Here is an 18535-nt window from a genome sequence, read left to right on the forward strand (position 1 = left end):
GCTCAGCTTAAAGACTATGGACTAATAATATAATGTAAACAGCCATTGGTTTTAATACAATTTAATGTTGTCAGAGCATATCTGACCCAAAGCTCACAGGGGAATCAATTATGATCCAAACTATTTTTAAACTACTGATCACATTTGCTGATCACAGTGTCCGTTTCTGAAGACAATAGCATTTTAGTTTAGTATAGAGTCGTGACTGACTGTGTGTCCATAAATAATTCAACATGCATGTCACACTGTATTTTGACTCAGGCAAATAGGAGCAAAGTCTAGGCCCCAGAGAAACAGGTGGAGCAGGTTGAACTGCAATGTATTTATGCCTCTATTAATATCTGGGGCAGGCCATCCAATGCCCCTCTTGGCCCTAATGTTCATCGCTGCCAGTAAAGATGCTGAACCCCGTTCACAGACGGCACCAGCTCGGCCAACTGCTGCCATCTGTGCCACCACATTTGCAATGTTCCTGAACAGAGAACAGAGAGGGAGAGAGAGAGAGAGAGAGAGAGAGAGGGGGCAGGCGGGAATGGGGGCGTTTGGCGGTGATAGGAACAGTCGCATAACAGACCCATTGACGGCACATGTGGTGATGGATGTAGTGATGGAAATTACAGAAGGGAATTGTCTGGATGATGATGATGATGATGATGATGATGATGATGATGATTGTATACTCCTAAGATTTTTCATGGACATGTTACAGTTAATAATGCGCCTTCCTCCTGGGATCTGTCTGTCTGTGTTATTTTAGTATTACTTTTATACTAAAGTTTTTAATTATAGCTTTTATCTGTATATTTTTAGTGTTTATTTGAATTTTATTTAAAAATGTTTAGAAACGTTATGTACTTTTATCTTTATTAGGTTTTATTTCAAATATTTCTAATAAGCTTTATTCCCATTTTAGTCATTGAACTTAAACTTATTATTTTATTTCAGTTAATTGCCAAGACAATAATTCTTTGTTCACATTTTTAAGTTTTCATGTAATATTTATATTTTTTAGATGAATTTTTAATAGCTTTAGTTTGTCTGCCGGAAACTAGTTATTTTAGTCGATAAAGTTTTAAATATGGATATTTTTCTTACACGAACACATCTCTTCGCTTCAGAAGGCCTTTATTAACCCCCCCAGGGCCGTTTCAAACACTTTATCACAGATGGATAGGCTCTGATGGACTTCCAAAATCATATACCTATTTACTCCCATTATAAGGTTTGGAAGAGCCAGGACATTTTTTAATATAACTCCGATTGTATTCGTCTGAAAGAAGAATGTCATATACATCTAGGATGGCTTCAGGGCGAGTAAATCATGGGCTAATTTTCATTTTTGTGTGAACTATCCCTTTAATTAACTACCTTAGTTAACATGAACTAATAATGAACAATCCTTCTTCAGCATTTATTAATCTTAGTTAATTTCAACATTTACCAATACATTATTAAAATCAAAGGTTGTATTTGTTAACATTAGTTCATGCACTGAACTAACATGAACAATGAACAAGTGTTTTTTTATTAACTAAAATTAACAAAGATTAATAAATACTGTAACAAATGTTTTGCTGATTGTTAGTTCGTTGGTAACTAATTAACCTTTTTGTAAAGTGTAATTTTATATTATGTCGTATCTTTTCATTTAATTAATACATCAATGTTTTTCTTTTAATTTTCATGCTTCTGAATGGGGTTTAGGTAAGTTTCTAAACCCCAGTTTTGTTCTTGTTCTCTGTGTCTTGTTCTCTGTGTCTTTCTCTCTCTCTCCACCCGTATCTCTTTGAGCTATTAGTGAGTGAGATCCAACTCTTACATAAGAGGAGGTGAAGTTAATGAGATGGGAGTTATACACTCTTACCTCCAGTATCACATATCACTCTGCAATAACACTACTGAGGAATTGGCGGTTGTGCGGCTGCTATTACTTATGCAGAATCTATTTCCCTGCTGCCCTCAAAGTGAGTCAATAAGCTTTTTATTTACAGGCCGCTTATACCACCTTCTAGAAATTACAGTCTCCTTTTGTTGCATGAGTATCTTCTTCTTGGGGCCACTCAGCTTTGTTTCTCTTATCCTTTTTCAGTAAGATACCATTTCAGTTTTTAATGTGTCTCATAAAAAATGCTTTAAGAGTAAAGAACAAGCAGTGAAATAGTCTCTTTATGCTCTACAAAAAAAAACATCTTGGAGTTTTGAGGCCTAATGGCTGTATAGAAGTAGATTATTAGCACAATTCCATCAGTGGCTGCTACTCTGTCACAATCCACAGATCCAGTTTCCTGTTCACTTTTTTCCCATTGCAAATATATAACTCAGTGATGTGTTATTTTTAGATATAGGGTTTTTGTTGAGTTCCATTTAATTGCATTCTCCGTGTGTTCCAATTCCGTGGCCTTTATTTAATGTCTTCCATTTCGTTTACCAAAACTAATCAAATTGAACAACTCTGTGTTCCACTAACAGTATCATTGTCTTTTGTAGCAAAATGGCCATTGGGGAAGAGAGAGAGGAAACATTGTGGCTGCAGAGGTGCAAACAAATCAAATCTTTGCAGGTTCAAGATCACTAAGCCCATTTCTATCCACTGATCAATATTGTATGGTGGATGTAGGTAGCGGAAATGGCCGAAAGGGTTACCCTGGAAACAAGGTCTGTGGCATTTGCGTCCTTTAACCAGCCAGATTGTTCACCCAGAGGTTAATTGTCTCTTGTTAATACTGGAAATGCCAATATTGGTAGTATTTGATTTCTGTGGCATTTACAATGTGTAACGACTCTTATTCTTAATTTGATGCTACATACCATCATTATAATAAATGAAAAGCCATTAACATGGCTAATGTGTTGAAACCTGATATACAGTTTAGTGATTCAAGGAGTTTATTTAGTCTTTTTGTGCAGCCACAGATGACAATGCTATAGAAAGTTTTGTTTCCATTTCATTATTTTGTGGTTATATCCCATCACATTAAATTCAGAATTCATACTCATATTTTGGCTAAATATCAGTTGTTCTACCTTGTGATTTTAGATTTGGATAAAAAGTGCTGCATATATTGTATGTGAGCATGTAGTAATTAAATAATATTTTAATAATATATTATTATTATTATCTAATATAGATTATAAATAATAATCTATACTTAGACTACAGTTCAAAGTGTTGTATACTTTTGTTCAGCAAGGATGTAGTAAAGACACTTACAATATTATGAATGATATGAAGCTGTTCTTTTGAATGTTCTATTTATCAACGAATTCTGAAAAGAAGTATAACAACGTTCCACAAACATATTAAGCAGCACATTAGTAATAACAAGAAAATGTTATTTCAGCACCAAATCAGCATATTAGAATGATAATGGCTGCTGAAAATTCAGCTTTGCCATCACAGGAAAAAATGTCAATTAATGTCAATAATATTTCACAATATAACTGTCTTTTTTAAAAAACAGATTTTTTATCAAATAAATGCAGCTCTCAAATTCATATTCATATTTTTGTTCATATTACTCAGGCTTATTCATCAGCACATTGTCATGTGTTTCAGGTACTGGAATTTACTACTATGAACTAGGTGTGATTGACAGCCGCATATTTGAATGTTTTCCCTTCCCTCCACCCTATGTTCTGTTCTTTACCTCTGATCCTGTCTGTATCCATTTGGCAGGCATTTTCTAAGATTTATGAAGCCATTTTAATATTCATTCCCCGACTTATCCACTCAGTAATCTTTCAAGTTTTAATGCATGTTCTTTAAAAAAAAAAAAAAAAAAACTTCTCCTGAAATGATTAAGGCAGGACCTCTCAAAGGGTACCATTTATAGTCACTTTAACACTGCCTACACACAGGCATTAAATGTTCTTCCACTTCCATTTGCCCAAACAACTACATTTGGCACAGGAGCTTACTATTTAATAAGAACCTTTGGTTTGCATTAGTTTGTCATCTTCATGTATTTGGCTCTTGTTGTTTTCTTAAAGGGATAGTTCAGCTAAAAACTAGTTGTGTCATTTACTCACACGCTTGGAGCTTGACACCCCATTGTCATCGTTCACTTATATTGTACGGAAAAGAGCAGCATAAACATTCTTATAAACTTCTCCTTTTGTATTCTGGAAGAAAGTAAGGATTATGGGTTTGGTAAATAAATTAGAGAATTTTCATTTTTGTGAGCACTGTTCCCTTAAAAGTGGATGACATCAGTGGTGTAGTCTACGTGATACGCAGGTATACGCCGTATACCCACTAGAAAAGGCCAAGGATTTCCGTATACCCACTTAAAAAATCGTGAGGATACGTAACAACTTTCATTCATAAATTCACCCCGTCAGTGTTTGCGAAGCGACACCGAATCGCGGAATCCAGTCACAAATGGAGCTTGCTAAGCAGAACGTCATCACGGAATTTGCTCCACTACGCACACACACACACACACACTGAAGCACGCGTGACTCACGCACGCTCGTGGTGTTTTCAGCGTTTCACTGTATTGAGACATGATGTAGGATAGGATACACATGTGCACTTTCATCGCAGAGCTGCTATGAGAGATACTGCACGAGAATTTCACCATTTAATTTGACAAAACTATCGTCATTCATTCGTTTCATATAGCCTTCACATAGAAACTGTAATGTCTTCAAAACAACCTGTCAAAATAAAAGTTCGGTATAACTTGAAGAAATTATAACAGAAATATATTACTATTGCACAGTAGAGTATACTTGAAGTAGGCCTAATAATAAGGGGGGGGTTATATTACAGTATACTCACTACAAAAAACTAGACTACACCACTGGATGACATGAACACTTTTAGAATACAGTAAAGTGTCCTTTCTTTTGAATCATTTGAACACGGCAATTCTTTACATTTTCGTAATTTAGTGAAATTCTCAATGCATTTTGAATTACCTGAAGAAGAAGGAAGTATGAAGAAAAAGAAGAGGAAAAAGAGGAACCTCAAATTTGTTAATGCTCATTTCAGTTCTCTTCTCATTCAAAGGTCTTCAGGTGCGGTATTAATCATTAGTTCTTGCACAGACAGATCATTGAAGTTGGCTTTACTTTGGCATTGTGTAATAGGTTATAGTTTCTATGGTGCTGTGATTTGATCCATTGGTTTCAATTTCGAGCCAGACTCCAGGAGATGTCATGTGACATCTGTATGTGGAGGGGGTGTAACACTGGTCCACCTGGGGGTATCAGACGGTGCTGTGAGACAATGACATGAGGAAAAATGAGCCTTTACACACACGCTCTTCACACAAAAGAACCAACGTCACTGATGATGTCATTCCATCACTGAAAGCTTTCTGGGTAGATTAGGATGGGATATTTTGTCACAGCACTTCCAGCCAGCATACTTTATAGTTAACTGGTACTGTTCCATTTCAACAAACAACGGTTTCCTATTTCAACAGATAATTTGAGATGAAATCGCGTGCATGATTGAGATTTAAAATTCACAGTCAAAAATAATGCATTGCATTGGCCACGCCCACACCCAAGAGGAGGTTGAATTGGAAAAACAATAAGAGGAATATTATGAATTGCAGTTTAAAATACACAGCCGTTCAAAAGTATGGGGTCAGTTATATTTTTATATATTATAGTTTTAAAATCAGTACTTTTATTAAAAGTTTTATTCAAAAGTGACAGTAAAGACTTTTTTAACAAAGATTCTGTTATATCCAGGTCAGTTCAATTCATGTTTATTTGTATAGCATTTTGCACAATATAGTTTCAAATCAGCTTTACAGAAAATGCTTGTTTCAATGTTACAGTGCTATTTCAATGAAATGCTGTTCTTTTAAACCTTCTATTCATCTAAGAAATCTGAAAAAATGCATCATGGTTTTTACAGAAATATTAAGCAGCACAAATGTTATCAACATTGATAATAATAAGAAATGTTTCTTGAGCACCAAATCATCCCATTAGAATGATTTCTGAACGATCATGTTACACTGACGACTGGAGTATGATGCTGAAAATCTGAGAAAATCTGGAAAAAATCTGAAAAGCTTTTCCATCACAGGCTTAAATTAATACATATTAAAAAATATTAAAACAGATATTTTAATAATATTTCACATTACTGTTTGACTGTATTTTTGATCAAATAAATGTAGCCTTGGTTAAGACGTCTTTCGAAAAAAAGTAAAAATCTTACTGACCCCAAAATTTTGTGTCAAAGTGTCAAAAAATAAGTATCTGTCTGTCTGTCAAATTTTAATTGCAAATTTGAATCCTGTTTGCTACCGGCAAATTCAGGAATAAAAAAATAAATTTAAAATGCATTTTTAAGTAAATTCTGAATGGCGGACAACCCTACTACAATGTCTGGCTTTAAAAACTGAAGCATTCTGTCACGTTGTCGTTGTATTTTGGTCTTTTTAAAGACTTTTAGTGTGTTTCTCTGTTTTCCTGCTTCCATTTGTCCTGTGTTCCCGCTCTTCATTTGTTGTCATAGTTAATAAGTATGTTACTAATTAGAGCACACCTGTTTTGTATGTGGTTCTTTTGTCTGTGTATTTAAGACTTTCAGTTCCCTTTCAGTAAGTCACATTCAACGTTACGTTAGAATGACTGATGTAATGGGATCTCGCCTGAGAGCCCAATCACCTTCGAGTGCAAACTAAACGAGCCAATGCACATTGGCATGCGAGATTTGCATCTTGCGCTCTGCCCCGTGGCGTGGGAATAAATATGGAAGCGGATGCATCGCACATTCAAGTTTTCGCTTCGGAGTCGAGCGGTTCGTTTGTTCCTGCTCTATCCAGTCACCTGAGTGAAGATTACGAGTGTCTGCAGTGCTCTTCGGGAAGAGGTCTTCTGGTGTTGGTGTGACGGTGCTGCAGCGGTAGTTGCGACTTCAATGAGATTCTGCGCTTCTCATATAGCCAAAAAGAGCTTCTCTGCACACTGCAGATTTCACCTCTGCGCTTCAGCTCTGTAAAAGAGCTATTTCCCTAAAAGAGAAAACTAACCGACTGACAGTCACGATCGCTGCCTCACTTGTCTGGGCTTAAAGCATGCTGAGCATGCTGTTTTTTGTGGATGAGTCATGTACCCACTGTGGGAGGATGACCATCTCTGGTTGAGACTCGACTACCTGAAACGAGAGCAGTTGTGCGAACACAGAGACATGGTGCTCAGTCACTTCGGGTCAACTGGGAAAAGAGCAAACTCTCCCCCGTGCAGAGGAACGTGCTTAAATTCACTCAAGAGCAGGACAGCGGTCTCACTGAAACTTTTTCAGAGGCTCCTGGGGCATATGGCATCCACAACCGCAGTAACGCTGCTCAGATTGCTTCATGTGAGGCTGCTTTAGCACTGGCTTCACGGACAAGTCTCCAGATAGGCGTGGCAACGCGGCACTCACCGGGTGACAATTCTAGGAGTTGCCCTAGAACAAGTGTCCAGACATGCTGTTGTCTCCACTGATGCCTCCACAACTGGCTGGGGTGCCACGGGCATGCAGTTTCAGTTATTTTGATGGGACCCCGACTGCATTGGCACATCAACTTCCACAAGTTGCTAGCAGTACGGCTTGCGCTGGCCCGCTTCAAATCGCCACTACTAGGCAAGCACATACTTGTCCATGTGGACAGCACTGCGCCCGCTGTGTACATCAATCATCAAGGTGCTATGCTCCCATCGCATGTCGCAACTCGTCCGCCCTCTCCTCCTATGGAGTCAGAAGTATTTTCGTGCCATTTATATTCCGGGCGAGCTCAATCGTGCAGCCAACGAGCTCTCACGACAGCCTCTGCTCGGTCCAGCTGATTTGGAGGAGCTTTGGGACCGCACAGATAGACCTGTTTTCCGCCCTGGACACGTCTCATTGCCAGTTGTTTTACTCCCTGACCGAGGGGACCCTCGGCACGGATGCGCTGGCATAGCTGGCCCCGGGGCCTACGCAAGTATGCGTTTCCCCCAGTGAGCCTACTCGCACAGACACTGTGCACAGTCAAGGAGGATGAGGAGCAGGTCGTGACAGCCCCTCCCTGGCGCATTCTTCTCTGGAAGGACCTGCTCTCTAAACCAGCCAATGCACATTCACGTGCGAGATTTGCATCTTGCACTCCACCCCGCAGCGCGGGTATAAATACGGAAGAGGATGCATCGCACATTCTCAGGCGAGATCCCATTATGTCAGTCATTCCGACGTAACATCTTCATTCCCTCCTTCAGGGAATGGGGGTTACATACGTAACCTAGATTTTCTCTTCACTCTTTGTCAGGTGTTGACTGTGTTTAAGAACACACTGTTACGTTTGATCGTGTAGGAATACTGCTTTTGTTTGTTTTACTCAAGTAAATATCTTTATTTGAACTTAATCATCCTTGTCTTCATCCTTGGTGAGAAAACCTGTGACACATTCATTATTAAGCTATCATGTTTAACATCAGCCTTTTAGAGACCTCTAAAGGGAATTATTTTGCAATCATCTTAATAATTGTAGTGGGTTCATTCTGAGAATGGAAGAGTTTGGAGCAGTGGCAGTTCTCATGTGCTCTGAAGTGATTGTTCCTCTGAAGATGCATCACGCTGAGATGAGTGTTCATAAGTGCATGCTTCACTCTTCTTGGAACGACCCACATTTTCCACTTATATGCAGCTCTGAGTGCTCAAGAGCATATGATTCATGAGAAAATTAATCTACTGCCGTGCGTAATGTATTTTGTATTGATTAGGAGGATGCCAAGAGTGATCTAGCATAGCAGGGGATATAAAGGGGCTTAATGCTTTTTGCAAATGCATCACAAAGTGGGATTCCCATCCGTTTGATGCTGATCATGTGATTCTCCCCCCCCCCCCCCCCCAGAGGCCTTTTTTGTGCTAATTTAAAGTGTCTACTAAATGTTATTGCGAAGAATGTAGTTGCATTTAATGATGTTTTATTCCCCATTTAATTCATTTAATTTAATGAAGGATTAATAAAATAATCTATTATATGCTGTGCTTATGTGTGTGCTGGGCAGCTTCAGATTGTGACACGACACATGGTTCATGACACAGTTTTCTCAAGTATAGCGGGAAGTACAGGGAAATATTTTGTAGGGGGGCCAGTCCAGATGAGAGCAAGAAAGAAAGAGCAAAATATCAGTCATCTGATGCCTTAGAGTCATGGCAACAGAAAGATCTTTTGTTTAGCAGTGCCTTGCACTGGGCCCAATTCAGCACATACTTGCAAATTAACAAGCTCATATGCACGTCTGTTTCTGTTTGTTCAGTTTGAAGTCAAATCTACATCTACAGGTCTATTGACAATTTTTTTAACACATTATACTGAAAATGTACCAGGTGGACAGCACACATTAGATGCAGGTCGTATTGTGCATTCAGCCAGTAAGAATCATCTCAAAATACCATTGTAAGACAGACATTATTGTGAAAGTGGATGCTTTTTCTTAGAGTGACAATGATCACTAATATTCCACATATCCTGTCATTTGTAGTACAACATTAATTGCTTTATAAGTGTTTGCATATTAAATAAACTCACAGTATACTCCAAAAAGCACTTTTTAGCACTTATTAACCATTTGCAACTATTTACTAAGTAACTTATATTTACAAAGGCTGCTTTTATTTGACCAAAAATACAGTAAAAACAATGTGATTTTTTTTTACAATTTAAAACAGTCCTGCTTAATATTTTTGCGGGAACCGGGATATTGTTTTCATGATTCTTCGATAAATAGAAAATTTTAAAGAGCATAATTTATTTGAGACTGAAATTTGTAACATTATACTTTACTGTCATTTTTAATGCATCATTGCTGAATATTACTTAAACAAAAAAGTAAAATTGACGTAATTAAATAAACATTGAATACATTCATGAGAAATCATTTCGTATCACATTAAGGCATGTGAGAAAATCAGGAGCATTGGATACAGTATGTATTCTTTATTCTCAAAGTTTGGCCACAAAGACAGCAGCTATGGTGTATATAAATATATACAGTAATGCCTTTCAGCTGCATTAATTTGCAACTCATATAGATATTAATAATACTACGTTAGTATAGTAAATCAAGCTTGCATGTGTTGTTATACTTAGTAAATCAGGTCCTTAGTCATCTAGCCAATTGTGTAATAAATTTCATGACGATGAACTGTTTCATCTTCTGGGAAAAACATTGCCTATATTTGGTTGTATCACACTAGTTTTAGGTCCAGAGGTTATTTCTGAATCACCATCAAATGTTTCCTGTGGGTTTGACACAGCCTCATGTGTCAGTGTGCACATGCACCTGTTTTATATTATAGGCTAGTTTATTGAGCGGCTGTGCGATCTTGGCCTTGTTTCACAGTAATCCGTTAACCCAGCCAATTAGTGTGGCAATAGCTCACCATCCACATTTGTCACTGTCAAGCTGGCCGACTGCTTCTCACACGCACACGCACACGCACACTATACCTGTGTCAGATTCTTGCAACAGTGCTAATATCTGTACTGGTAAAAACCAGGATCCAATTAGCACCTCTAACCACAGAGGAGTATGCTAAATACATAATGAAATTATACCATGTTTGGCATATTGCAAACAATTGTCATGGTAATGACAATTATGTATTAATACTTAAAACATGCATTTATATCGTTTCTTAGCAGTTTGTATAGCTATTCGCCCTACTGGAAGTCACGGAGGGTGAGATGTTGTTAATGTGTGTCATCCACATGTTACAGATATTAACACCCACCCACCCATGTAAGACACACTAAGTGTAGATTTGCTTTGGGAGGGGCACAAACCTGGTTGCCATGGAAACAAAAGCAGGACATTAAAGGGACTAAGCGACGCGGCTGCCTTGACCACCATGCATGCATGCACTTGCGTGATCGTGACTAGCATGAGCATGAATACCACGTCATTGGAGTGTGGTGACGCTGTTTGCACATCATCAAGAATGCAGTGTATCAGCTGCATCCAGAGGAGCCAAGTTTTACTAGTGATTTATAGTGCATCATGTGTGAATCATCTGTTATTTGCTGAACACCACAGATGACACTTGAATGTCAGAGCTTTGGCTTGATGGATGGTTTTGGCTGATTGAGTATGAGTTTGACATGAATGTGAGAACTTAAATATGCCTAAATATCTATTCTGGTTAATGTTAAAGGAGCCGTATGTAAGATTGTGGCCAAAACTGGTACTGCAATCACTTTCAAATTACTGTAGAGCAGTGTATCCCCTCCCCCTCCCCCCTGACTCGAGGTTGCCAGATAGGCTGCAGGATCCAGCACGAACGTTTGTAGCTACAGCTGTGGAAACTAGAGCTGAGCTTGCAACCCGGATGCCGAAACACTACTGACTTCGTGATTGGTAGATAGGTGGAGGGTGGGGCATCAGGCCAAAACACAACATGACAACATCAACATCAGTTGAGGGCTGCAACTTCACTTTTTAAATTACAATATCCTGGCCGGACTACTGTTGTCAGTGATATAAGTATTTGAAATGAACATGATTTCTTAATGTCTAGTGACATATCAGGGCCATTTTATGATTAATTGAAATACATTTCTTACATACAGCTCCTTTAAGGTTGTTGGCTGCAGTATTAGGTTACTTTTGCTCAGTTAAACACGGCTTGTAGCAATAGGATGATCAGGTTTAGGACAATACGAGATTGGGCATGGCATGCTCCCCTGCATTTGATACGTGACAGAATTTTGGAAAACTCAGTTAGTCATGTCAATAAAATTACTGATAAAAATATTTGATGTTTGATGTTTCTTTTGTTTTGTCAGCATTAACAAGGATGAGACAAAAAAAGACTTTATTGAGACTTGAAAAAGAATGTGATTAATAATAATTTTAGTATTAATCACAAAACTTAAAATAAAAATATTTTTATACACTACCATTTAATGTTTTTGTGTGTTTTTGAAAGCATTCTTTTTTTTTACCAAGGCTGCATTTATTTTATAAAAAATAATAATATTTTGTAAAACTGTAAAAAAAAATAATTTTAGTAGAATTTAATATAACTGTATTTTTTTAATACATATATACAATATATATTTTAAATTAGCCATTACTCCAGTGTCACATGATCCTTCAGAAATTATTCTAATATGCTGATGAAGAAACCATCATCAAAAAGTTTGTGTGTGTATATATATATATATATATATATATATATATATATATATATATATATATATATATATATGTGTGTGTGTGTGTGTGTGTGTGTGTGGTAATTAAATAATTAAATAACATAAGCATAATATTGCAACTTATATTTGCACAGAAAATGAAATAAGTGAAACCCCATGTTTTTATAATATTTTTTTTTCTTTCAGTCTGACATAATAGTCTGTTAACTCTGTTTAACATGCTGGATTCATTCCTACATTATGTTCAGATAGAGTGTCAGAGTGACCTTGGAGTGACTTTCAACAAAATACACTGCTTAAATGAAAAACAAAAAAAACAACGAAGTGCAGTTAGCACTTTTGTTAAAATGGGCTGACTGGACATTTTGTTGTTTCAGGAATACTACCATTTTATATGCCGATTGTTCAATTTGTCCTCCAAAATTGGTTCTCTGACCAAATCAAAGTAGTAGTGGCACATCATCCTTTAACAAACTGCTTGTCTGATGGGCAAATTTCTATGAATATGGTTTTAGTTTTTTACTAAAAATGTCTAATGATGCTTCAGAGACAAATTCACATGCTTGAAACACAGTCACCGTGACAACTTCAGAGCCAAATTCAGAGTAAATGCAGTGAGTTTACAATTACACAAATCAGATTGGAATCAGGGGAACTATTATGCCTTATGCTGAAATGTCCTTGTCCTTGCATTAAAGCCAGGTTGAAGAGTAAGTGCAGCAGAGTATAAAGGGACTTGTCCAAGCAGCATATGGCATAGACGTTGCTAACAGGATAGGCCATTGGCAGGTCCGAGTGTACGCAGTTTCCATACCTAGAGTACATTTCCAGCATGGGTTTCTGTGTCCGAAACAGGTATCTCAGGCGGTTTCTCAAGATCTTGGCCGTAGTAAAAAACACCTGCAGAAGCCTGACCCAGTGAACTTGTCTCCCAAAGATACACCACCCTCTGCTCCAACAACAAGCAATTAATTAAACCAAAAACAATGTCCAATTTCTGTCCCATTTATATTCAACCCCTGGATTTTTTGCTATCAAAATTCCATGATTTCCTGTAAGATAGACTAAAATAACTCAAGAAATAGATCACTTTATTAAAACTAGGCCTGTCAACTGATTACTATTTTATGTACATTTTTTAAAGTGAAAAAGTCACTATATAGTTATTCGTGCCAGTATAAAGCTATTTTCAGTACTTCAATCATTCAAAAATGAAAGAATGATTACTTCAGTCTCGTATGATTAATCATATTAATCATTAGGCACTCCAATGTGAACCAGTTGTACATTCATTCTAAAAAAATAATGCATTATCAATATACAACACACTTCAAAATAGAGATCATGATATATAAATAAAATAAAATAAATAAATGATGCTATCAGTCAAATTCATCTACAACTTTGTTCACTATGTGTTTTTATCTTTTTTTAGCCATTGAATCACACTCCAAATACGAGTGTAGGGATGTGGACAGGGTTCGTAAACATAACTGTACAAAAATAATTTACTGTTGATTGGGACTTCCTGCAGACTTCCGTTTTATGAATGATGGCAACCAGTGTTAAGGTGCAATACTGCCACCTATGTTGGAGTGTTATGGGGTGTAATGGCTGGATTATTTGCGATATTATCTTATGTGAATTTTAAACATATTATTGATACTTTCTTTTTTAAATATCAGTTATTGTCAATACCACACCCCTAATGTAAACATTTGTTGATGCACTTCATATATCTAAATGTAATTTGAAGTACATTAGCACTTGCTATGGATCATTTATGTGAATGTGTTGTGTGTATATATAACCTAATCTTGTTGTGTGACGAGTTTCGGTTAGCTGTGTTCTGGTCTCAAATCTCCCAGTAACCATGTAAATATCTAGCTAATGCTGCTGGGGTGTGTGTGCTTTAAAATTATTTATGGAAGCTTTGTCTAGCTGTTTGTTTGTATGATCAGGGCAGGGAGAGATATCTAGCTGGTAAATATGATTGACAGTTGCAGCTTTACTCTGTTTTTCAGCTACTGATCTTTTTCTCTCCTTTAAAATGACAGTTGGCCTCTCTTTTTCTTCTACTTTTAGTCACACAGATAATTCCTGATAATTATACCATCAATTGCTTGCACATCCAGGCACTTGGATTCTGCTTTATATTCTTTTCATATTTTATGTATTTGTTTTAATTTTATGTCTAACATCTTTGGAATGCGGTTTCCTTTTCACAGCTGTTCTTCAGATTGACAACTTGTGAAATTGTGGCATCAGTTATTATAATAATTCACAGATCAATTCATAGGCTAATTGGAAGGCAATTATATATTTGTAATTGGCAATTGTTTTCTACCTGGGTAAACTTCTGAATAACAAGAAGTAAACATTTAAATAGTTTTTAAGAGCATGATTTCAATGGAATACTGTTGCATATTGTGAAAAAAACAAAACAATTCATTGTTCATATCAGTGCTTTTGAACAAATCTTAAGTGTGTATGTTTCTATGCTTTCATGCATCTCAAATTAACTAGGCCAGGGCATCTTGTTCATGAATGAACTGGGACATGTCGATTTTGAACAAACTGAATGAACTGGGGCATGTCGTTTATGAGCGTGTCTCTTCTGACGACTGAATGAGAGGAGGCACGTCGTTTGATATGTTCGTTTGTCTCGTTCACATCAAGAAGAGAAAGAAAGAGGAAACTTAGTGTGTAAAAATGACTCATGACTGTACACAAAATAATCTTATTGAAACCTGTTATTGGATTTTTTTTTTTTATAGCTTCATAAAAATAGTCAGCAATTGACAGATTATTGAAAGAAATTATAGATCTGCTTATGATAAAAATAAATAAATGCATAAACACAAACAATCGCTTTTTAGCAGATTTGCAGACATGCAAACTTTAATAATGGATAAAAAAGATATAAATAACTATTTACTAAACACACCCCTCTCTTCATTGTTACGCCTCTAAAGCTCACCCTCCAATCCTAAACCGCCTCTGGCACGCGAGGAGGGTGCACTAACAAGGACACTAAACAGTAAACACTGCATTCTCTAGCAGTCATCAGCCTGCAAAACTCTTGTTACACACGCAATGCAAGAGTGGATGTCTATTTATCATAGCAGAAGCGCAACAAAATAATGCTTCACGAAAAATTAAGCGAAGATGATGAACGGATGACAAGGAAGCACAAAAAAATAACATACGTACACAAGTGTAAATACAAACAAGAGTTCGTTGTTAGGCGCCAACAGCACAGCAGCTCAAGACAAACAATGACACTCAAAACCAGTGTTACTCATGTGGAGTGGAATCAATGCAATCTCCGCGTCTGTTTTCAGGACTTCCCGGTTAGCTCTCTCCAGCGCTGGAAAGCTTTTCTAATATTAACCTGGGTCCTAAAGCTCTTTCATGGTCATAACCCTTCATTTCCCAGTGATATTCTTATGAGCTTTTTTCTTTTGTAATGCCTCTCAGCCATCTCTCTTTCTACAGTCTTTCTTCAAATCTCCCTCTTGATAGTTCTCTCTCCTCCACACTTAATACGCCCCCTAATGCTGATTGGCTACACGTTTGTTGTGTCGGTCAGACCAACTTTCAAACAGCATTTTACAAATATGGCTTACCCTACCTTTAACACATCAAAATAAATTGAGCAATTTTCACTTGTTTTTACAAGTTATACAAGATTCAACAATTTTTCAGTCAGTTTAATGTAATTTAAGTTGAAATGACTTAAACATCCAAGTTGGCTGTCCTTAAAAATTTAATGCAGCAACTTTTTTTTTTTTACAGTGAAATTATTTCATGATGCTTTGCCTGTAAATGACAGTTTTCCCCATATATATATTAGAGCGGTCAACGTTAACACATGCGATTAATTTTTGTCCAGTTTAACGCGTTAAAATATTTAACGCAGCATCCGTATTTTCTGCCATACTTTTGCTAGCATTACGTTATATGATTACGCTCTTATTCATACAAAGGCTTTTAAACCATTCAAGCATGACAAGACAAGGAGAATACGCTGCCTGTGAATGTCCTGTGAATATCCTGAAGCACACAGACACGACGCACAGAAAGATGCGCAACAGTATCATGCGCACAAAGAGCGTACCAGAATAGAGTTCTCTTTCGCACTTGAACGAACAACAACACGCACATTTGTGCCAAAATGTCCGTTTTGTCGAGTATCCTCATAAGAGCAGTCTTAAATTAGTTAAATAAAGTCTAAAATGAACTTAAAGAGTTGTGAGAGAATGAGTCGCGTGTGAGATACGCGTATCTGTCAGCAGCGGCAGATCTTAAAGTGACAGCAGCCACTAATTCTGTCTGTCAGTAAAGTTAATCAAAGAACAAAGGTACCAGAGAAAATTAGTCACTACTCTTGACTAAAGAACTTTTGTAGCTTTAACAAGGATTAGGCTAATCTATATTTAATTTATAATTTATGCTGTTAGATAACTAGATAACTATCCTTATGTGAGGATTGTTTCAATTGATTGTTTCAATTACACTGTAATGTTTAATGGCTATAATTAATGTTTAAAATGGGGGGGGGGGGGCATTTTCATCGAGACATCAGTAGCTGTATTAGTATCAGTGATACTGGCCTTCATTGATAAAAAGATACCATTAAACAAGTATTTAAAATATACTGTCTTTAAGTTGTTTCTACATTCATTTCAAGATTAACTGTGAAATTATTACATTCTAAAATATATTAAAACCATATAAAAAGTTTTTAATAAAAAATGTTTTTAATTGCGATTAATCGTGATTAATCACAGACATTTTTTTATTAATCTGGTTAATTTTTTTAATCGATTGACAGCACTAATATCTCTCTCTCTCTCTCTCTCTCTCTCTCTCTCTCTCTCTATATATATATATATATCTATAATCTATATCCTCTGAGACTATCATCACCACAGAGATCAGCTGCATGTCTGGTTTCCATTTTCTAGACTGTCTACTTGTTGATGAAATCCATCAGAGTAACATTTAAACTGTGCAAGAATAATAGGTAGGCTACATGTCTTATGTCTCTCTGTGCGATTGGAAACAGACTTACTGACTGTGTGACTGCCCCTGCACTCCGGATCTTCTTGTTTACTGTCAAGCGGAGGCCACCGTCTTCCTGTCTCTGAAAGTGAAGAGCTGCGGTACACACAAGAGACACAGTTTCTAGGTGTGAGCAGACCTATGATACTCGACCCCCTGAGGAGGTAGAAGCGTGACTGACTGACAATGCAACCAGAGACTCCGACTAACAGATACAGTAACCCTCTCTGCTGCTCTAAGTCCCTCCAGCGTTTTTAACTGGTGGAAGGATGAGTTTAGAGTTCAAAGAGCTCCCTCTGCACAACTTCTGAATCTGTTGGGAATTTAAATATGACAGATTTTAACCTGCCAGAGAACAAGACCTTTCTAAAGTCCTGTCTGAGTCTGGGCACCTTCGCGTACCGTCGCCACTCTTGGGTCTGGTAAGCACGAATGGGTGTTAAGGTTATAACCACAGAAGAGGCCTGTTAGCAAGGTTTTGATTTATTGATTTAGCTTGTGTAACTTGTAATGGCAAATTGAACTAATTTATGTTTTAGAAGATTGTTGCACACACAATTGTACAGTGTTTTGAGAGGATAATGTTAAAATTGTGCGGTTACAGTTTTAAGGTTATCCATTGATTCAAAGCTTTTATGTTTGAATTGTATTTGGAGACTTTTAATGATTTTGAAAGGCTTCATTCCATTCTTGACATTTTCATTCTCATTCATAACTTGAAAGTGCCTGCAGACTAAAATCCAGGTGGATGGGGTTTAATTTTATTCATCCAGAGAGTTCTTGGCCTGGCGGGATAGCGGTGCTGTGAAAAGAATTTCTCTAATAGGACTTAAAATGTCTTAGAAAAGAGAGTGAATTTCTTAGAAAATCAACTGTTTTGCTCTTGAAAACGTTTGACCTTGTGCCACTCTCTCCCATTCACTGTCTCTCAGCTTGACATACTCTCATTGCTCTCTCTCTCATTGATAACCAGGCTCAATGGAAGAGCCATGGTGGTTGATTTATAGCTTATTCAAGCTTTTTAAATATATTCAGTATAATATAGCAGTATATGCTTCTTTCTCCTCTCTAGCCTACACAGAACTAAAAAGGTGGTGTTTCCACAATCATTCCTTGAGAGAAATGCTTGAAGGTGCACTGAGTAATTTCCTTATTGTTTTGCTGGCTGATATACAGGAGTCGCCTTCGACGTTATACTGACAACTAGTGGCATGATGTTGCAACTTGCAAAAACAAAAGGTGTCTGATGCCATTATAGAAATGTGCTATTCAGTCTGTCATTATTCAGTGAGTGTAAGCGTCCAACAATTTAGGTG

General features: G+C 37.1%; 1 protein-coding gene across 3 annotated transcripts in view; it reads left to right on the top strand.

The window, feature by feature from the left end:
- The window catches only part of pde4ba (phosphodiesterase 4B, cAMP-specific a), a 160154-nt gene that overhangs the window by 81198 nt on the left and 60421 nt on the right, over nt 1-18535 (top strand). Inside the window, exon 1 of one of the 3 annotated variants that reach the window (XM_084128313.1) lies at nt 17499-17641. The exons of the other annotated variants lie outside the window; for them this stretch is intronic. Coding sequence (XP_083984439.1) covers nt 17550-17641 — 92 coding nt within the window. The 5' untranslated portion in view covers nt 17499-17549. Of the gene's footprint in view, nt 1-17498; nt 17642-18535 lie in introns of those variants that run through there. 3 annotated transcript variants of the gene reach the window in all.

The sequence above is a fragment of the Abramis brama genome, assembly GCF_963993115.1.
Source record: "Abramis brama genome assembly, chromosome: 11".
Lineage (NCBI taxonomy): Eukaryota > Metazoa > Chordata > Actinopteri > Cypriniformes > Leuciscidae > Abramis > Abramis brama.